General features: G+C 50.1%; 1 protein-coding gene across 1 annotated transcript in view; it reads right to left on the bottom strand.

Moving 5' to 3' along the window:
• Positions 1–1,443, bottom strand: part of LOC123150447 (very-long-chain 3-oxoacyl-CoA reductase 1) — a 4,646-nt gene extending 3,203 nt beyond the window's left edge. Inside the window, exons 1-3 of the mRNA XM_044570298.1 lie at positions 899–1,443; positions 485–773; positions 85–154 (exon numbers count right to left, since the gene is read on the bottom strand). Of these exons, the coding sequence (XP_044426233.1) occupies positions 85–154; positions 485–773; positions 899–1,253 (714 nt within the window). The 5' untranslated portion in view covers positions 1,254–1,443. The remainder of the gene's footprint in view (positions 1–84; positions 155–484; positions 774–898) is intronic.
• Positions 1,444–6,228: the final 4,785 nt, after the last annotated feature.

Here is a 6,228-nt window from a genome sequence, read left to right as displayed (position 1 = left end):
ATTTGAAACAAAATATAGTTACTATACCTATGGTATATTTTTGTCGAATGCTCGTAAAACTACAATTTAAATTTGCATGCTTACCTGGCATTGCACATCGATCCCTTTGCTTCTGTACTCCACGTAGAGGCTCCGGGAGAACTGAGCAACGTACCTGAGATTTAAAACCTGTGTGATTTATCTACTTATTTAACACAGAAAATCTAGAAAGAGTCATGTACTTGTATTTCATATAAGCCAACAGAATAAAAGAAAAGCAGCAAGCGCATGAACAGTTAAGAACATGATCACTGCTCAACAACAGCCAAGAACATGATGATGAGTGACGTCAACAAACCCAGAAACAGTTAGCGCAATGAATTACAAATAGAAAAGCAGCAAGCGCAAACCAACCAAAGCGCTTTTCCTTTCGGCGACCTACCCAAGAATCCAAGATACGTATGTACGTACAGTGAAATTGACAAGACCGTATGCAGTGCAGTACCGTTTGGAAGCGGCGTAGATGGTGTAGAGGGGGAAGGAAGGGATGGCCTCCGACGACCCGGAGCCGATGTTGACGACGGCGCCCCTGCCCCGCTGCACCATCCCCGGCAGCACCGCGGCCGTCACCTCCGTCAGCGCACACAGGTTCACCCGCATCATCCGCACCCACGCCTCCACGTCCACCTCGTGTAGGTACAGCGCGCATGGCTTGGCCACCCCGGCGTTGTTCACCAGCACCCCCACGTCCAGCCCCTCCACGGCCTCCCGGAGCCGCCGCACCGCCTCGTCCCCTGCCAAATGCAGTATATATGCTCAGCAGTTCAGTTTATACCGTGAGGTAGATCACAGTCAGCTCCATCTTATTCACATGGATGCCGTGGCGATGCTTGTGTTGTGCACCGTGCGTATGGGTCACCTCGAGGGGTGGCGACGAGCGCGAGGTCAAAGACGACCGTCTTTGTCTGCACGGAGCGAGTCTTGGAGATGGTCTCGGAGATGTCCTGGAGCTTGGCGGGGTCGCGGCCGACGAGGACGAGGTTGAGGCCCAAGCGCGCGAGCTCCAGGGCCATGGACTGGCCGATGCCGGACGTCGGACCGGTCACGACGGCCCACGCCCCGTAGCGGCGGCGGAGGTCCCTCGGCCGGCGCAGGAGGAGGGCGAGGTGTGAGAGGAGGCGGAGCACCACGGCTGCTGTGTACAGTGCGCCGAGGACGGCCAGGGAGACGAACCATGGCTCCTGACGGAGGAGGGTGTCGGCGCCGCCCATCATCTCCTCCCTCCCTCTTTCTCCGGCGGGTCGCGCGTGCCGCGGACTTGTCGCTGCGTCTGCTGAGCGCCGGGGATTCCTCTATAAATAAACGGAAGATCAGGCGCACCGCCCGAGTTGCATGTTTATCTAGGAGTAGGTTTGGGGCGAGACTTGCCTGCGACAGTCCCGTGAGTCGCTTGAGCTTGGTGTGCAAAATGTACTGGCGTGACGATTTTTGGTCTATCTGCTAGGCTGTTGCTATGCGACAGTCCCGTGCCATCCGAACAACTTAATGCCCGCAACGGCTTTTCTCGTTTGCAGTTGTGCGTCGTACGAGGTCGCATCACCTGAAGTAACGTTTTCTGTGGCGCCGTGTAAGCGGCTTTCCTCTGTTTGTTGTTGTGGAGGGAAAAGAAAACCATGAACCCGGTGAGCAGGCCGCATCCGGCATGCTTGAGATCACACACCAAAACTAAAAGATTGTGAAAAACTGGAGCTAAACCAGTAATGACGTCTAAGACCAGCTCTAGAAGAGTCGGCAAAAATATTGAAACTTCGTAACAAAAGCAACTCTAGCAGAGTCACCATATCGAAATATCGACAATTGTCATAACACGTTAGATATGAAGGTTGCGACGGCTGTGCGCAAACACAGAATTTCCAAAATGGCGGCCTCCCTAAAATTCTTTGTTTTTTTCCATTTTCATTGATTTTGTAGGGGCACTTTAAGCTCAATAATCTAACCAACACGTGTATCATGACAATAGATTAGCACCTATATTTAGTGGCCAAAATGGAGTAAATTGCAGAAAACCACCACTTTGAAGGTTAGCTTTGCGAAAACCACTATAATATTTTTTTTTGCAGAAAACACCATGTCTTCAGTAATCTTTTTGCAGAAGATACTAATCGGCGGATCGGGCTCAGTTAAGCTTGTTTATGACAGGTGGGGCCACCAGTCAGGCTGACGTGGCAACACTTAACATTTTACGCGTAACGGCGACAATTGGTGACGATAACATCATGAGTGAGACTGTGGGGTCCACCTGTCATTGAAACAAAAGAAGAAAAATCAGTTCATCTTATCACTGTACCCCCAAATCGCGCCAAATCTCAGTTCACCAAGCCGCCGCCGCTCGTCCCGCCGCCGGCCGAGGCAAAGTCCGCCGTCGCCGGCGCTGTGCCCAGATGCACGCAAAGGTCGTTGCCCGTCTATTCGTGGCAGGGGCTGCCGTCGCCCGTCCTAACCCAGACCGCGGCCATGGCAGGGGCTGTCGTCGCCCGTCCCGACCCCGGCCGAGGCAGGCGCCGCCGTCGCCGTTGCCGCACCGAGGGGGGAGCAGAGGACGTCGCCCGTCCCGCCCCCGGCCGAGGGGCGGCCTTCCGCCACGCGCCGAGGACGCCGTCGCCTTTGCCGCACCGAGGAGAAAGCAGGGGACGCCGCCCGTCCCGCCCCCGGCTGAGGAGCGCCCTTCCGCCACGTGTCGAGGACGTCGTGCGTGCACTCCAGGGCGATTGCATCACTGGGATCGCCTACCTCATCCAGGACCCGCCAGTGCTCGCGGCCGTTGCTCGTGACAAAGGAGCAGGAATCCGAGATGCAGAGGGGGCTGCGGCTCGATTCTTGATGGATCCGATGAGAGAGTTGGTTAATTGCGACGAATTTCGTGGAGCTCAGGGCCATGGCAATGGGCGGCGGCAGCGCTCCTGCGTGCTGCTCTGCTGGTTCGAGGGAGGGAGAGAGAGAAACTAGGATGAAATGCTGACAAGTGGGCCCATGTCCAGCAAAAGGACGGTTCAACGTAACGGTGTTAGAAATTGATGTCACATCAGCCTGGCTAGTGGGTCCCATCTGTCATAAACGTGCTCAGTCAAGGCAAATACGCCGATCAGTGTTATTTGCAAAAAGATTATGATAGACATGGTGTTTTCTGCAAAAAATGTAACGTAGTGTTTTCTGCAAATCTAACCTTCAAAGTGGTGGTTTTGTGCAATTTACTTAGCCAAAATGCGTCATTTTACATATAATTTGCGACTTAGCGACATTTCCAAGAATACTGCTACCTACACTAGTCGTGGCCGGTGTCGTCTAGTCTTCGTCCTCTTCGCTGTTGTCATGGTCCTCTTCTTCTTCCTCGAATATTCCTCCTCCTCCCCCTCCTCGGAGACATCATTGAGGTAAGCATAGGGGTCGCACTCACGAGCTCCAATCGCCGCTCCTCGTCGGTGGTTGCGTGGCGGAACACGCGGCAAATTCCCTCCTTGTTGCGAGCTTCGAAGGCAGAGTGCTGCAGCACAACATCGATATGTTTCCTCGGGCTGCGACTCCTACTGGGCCTCCAAGGGGACAACATCATTCACCGGGACAAGGGGTAGCGGGATAGACATGGACGGTGTCCTTTGTCTCGTTCTAGATGAGGGGGTCAGCCCTACGCCATCCGCAACTAGTAGAGTCGTTAGCGCCACGGGAAGCATTGGATCCCCGCAAGAACCAGATCCGTCGCATGGTAGGAACATGCAACTAGTTTTATAACTAAAAGTGAAAAATGAGAGTTGTTGCAAACATGCAATTTGATGCTAATGTCAAACTAATTAGCAGTTGAGCCAGTAATGTCTATCCAAATCTATACTACAATAAAGTTTGAAGGCGTGAGAAGGATGGATTTACCATAGCTATTATCACCTGCTCTATAAAGCCCTTCTCCATGTCGATGGAGAATAATTCAAGAAGTTCACCACAAAAACTTTTCCATAAGCATATTCTCTTTATTCTACATTTTGCTAAGAGTAAATATAGATATGATAATATTGACAAAATGATACATAGTGATGCTACATAATTAACTAGCTATCATTTTTAGTACAATGATACAGGGCAAAAATGTACTAACGAGAGCAATGTAGAGCTAAACTTCTCTAGTAGTATTTGAAGGAAATATGCCCTAGAGGCAATAATAAAGTTGTTATTTATATTTCCTTATATCATGATAAATGTTTATTATTCATGCTAGAATTGTATTAACCGGAAACGTAGTACATGTGTGAATACATAGACAAACAGAGTGTCACTAGTTTGCCTCTACTTGACTAGCTCGTTGAATCAATGATGGTTATATTTCCTAACCATAGACATGAGTTGTCATTTGATTAACGAGATCACATCATTAGGGAATTATGTGATTGACTTGACCCATCCGTTAGCTTAGCACGATGATCATTTAGTTTGTTGCTATTGCTTTCTTCATAACTATACATGTTCCTATGACTATGAGATCATGCAACTCCCCAATACCGGGGGAACACTTTGTGTGCTACCAAACGCCACAAAGTAACTGGGTGATTATAAAGGTGCTTTATAGGTCTCTCCGATGGTGTTTGTTGAGTTGGCATGGATCAAGATTAGGGTTTGTCACTCCGATTGTCGGATAGGTATGTCTGGGCCCTCTCGGTAATGTACATCACAATAAGCCTTGCAAAAATGTAGCTAATGAGTTAGTTACGGGATGTAGCATTACAGAAAGAGTAAAGAGACTTGCCGGTAACGAGATTTAACTAGGTATTGAGATACCGACGATCGAATCTTGGGCAAGTAACATATCGATGACAAAGGGAACAATGTATACCGTTATGCGATTTGACCGATAAAGATCTTCATAGAATATGTAGGAGCCAATATGAGCATACAGGTTCCGCTATTGGTTATTAACCGGAGACATGTCTCGGTCATGTCTACATAGTTCTCGAACCCGTAGGTTCCGCAGGCTTAACGTTCGGTGACGATCGGTATTATGGGTTTATGTGTTTTTATGTACCGAAGGTAGTACGGAGTCCCGGATTTGATCACGGACATGAAGAGGAGTCTCGGAATGGTCGTGATGTAAAGATCGATATATTGGAAGCCTATGTTTGGACATCAGAATGGTTCCGAGTGGTTCGGGCATTTTTCTGGAGTACCAGGAGGTTACCGGAAACCCCCGGGGAGTATATGGGCCTTAGTGGAATAGAGAAGAGGGAAGGGAAAAGAGGGAGACGCGCCCCAAGCCCAATCCGAATTGGGAAGGGGTCCGGCCCCCCTTTCCTTCCTCCCTCTCTCCTCCTTCCTTCCTCTCCTACTCCTACTTGGAAGGGGGGAATCCTACTCCCGAAGGGAGTAGGACTCCCCTAGGGCGCGACATAGAGAGGGTCGGCCCTCCCCCTCCTCCACTCCTTTATATACGGGGGAGGGGGCACCCCATGGACACACAAGTTGATCAATGATCTTTTAGCCGTGTGCGGTGCCCCCCTCCATCATAATCCACCTCGGTTATATCATAGTGGTGCTTAGGCGAAGCCCTATTCCGGTAGCATCATCATCACCGTCATCACGCCGTCATGCTGACGGAACTCTCCCACGAAGCTCTACTGGATCATGAGTTCGCAGGACGTCACCAAACTGAACGTGTGCAGATCGCGGAGGTGTCGTACCTTCGGTGCTAGATCAGTCGATCGTGAAGACGTACGACTACATCAACCGCGTTGTCATAACGCTTCCACTTACAGTCTACGAGGGTACATAGATGATACTCTCCCCTCTCGTTGCTATGCATCACCATGATCTTGCGTGTGCGTAGGAAAAAAATTACTGCATTCCCCAACAGTGGTATCAGAGCCAGGTTTATGTGTAGATGTTATATGCACGAGTAGAACACAAAGGAGTTGTGGGTGAGGGAGTCCTAGACTAAGGGGTCCTTGGGTGTCTAGCTTGTTATCTATTGGGTCGGACTGATGGGCTGTGAAGACATGAAGGCCGAAGACTGTACCTGTGTCCGGATTGGACTCTCCTTGGCGTAGAAGGCAAGCTTGGCGGCCGACTATGAAGATTCATTCTTATGTAACCGACTCTATGTAAACCCTAGATCCCCTCGGTGTCTATATAAATCGGAGGGGTTAGTCCGGAAAGGATATACTCATTACCATAGTGAAAGTGCAAGTGGCACTTATACTATATTTTGGTGTG

This window comes from Triticum aestivum, chromosome 7A, assembly GCF_018294505.1.
Source record: "Triticum aestivum cultivar Chinese Spring chromosome 7A, IWGSC CS RefSeq v2.1, whole genome shotgun sequence".
In the NCBI taxonomy this organism is placed as follows: Eukaryota; Viridiplantae; Streptophyta; class Magnoliopsida; order Poales; family Poaceae; genus Triticum; species Triticum aestivum.
This window is presented reverse-complemented; position numbering and strand designations above follow the sequence as displayed.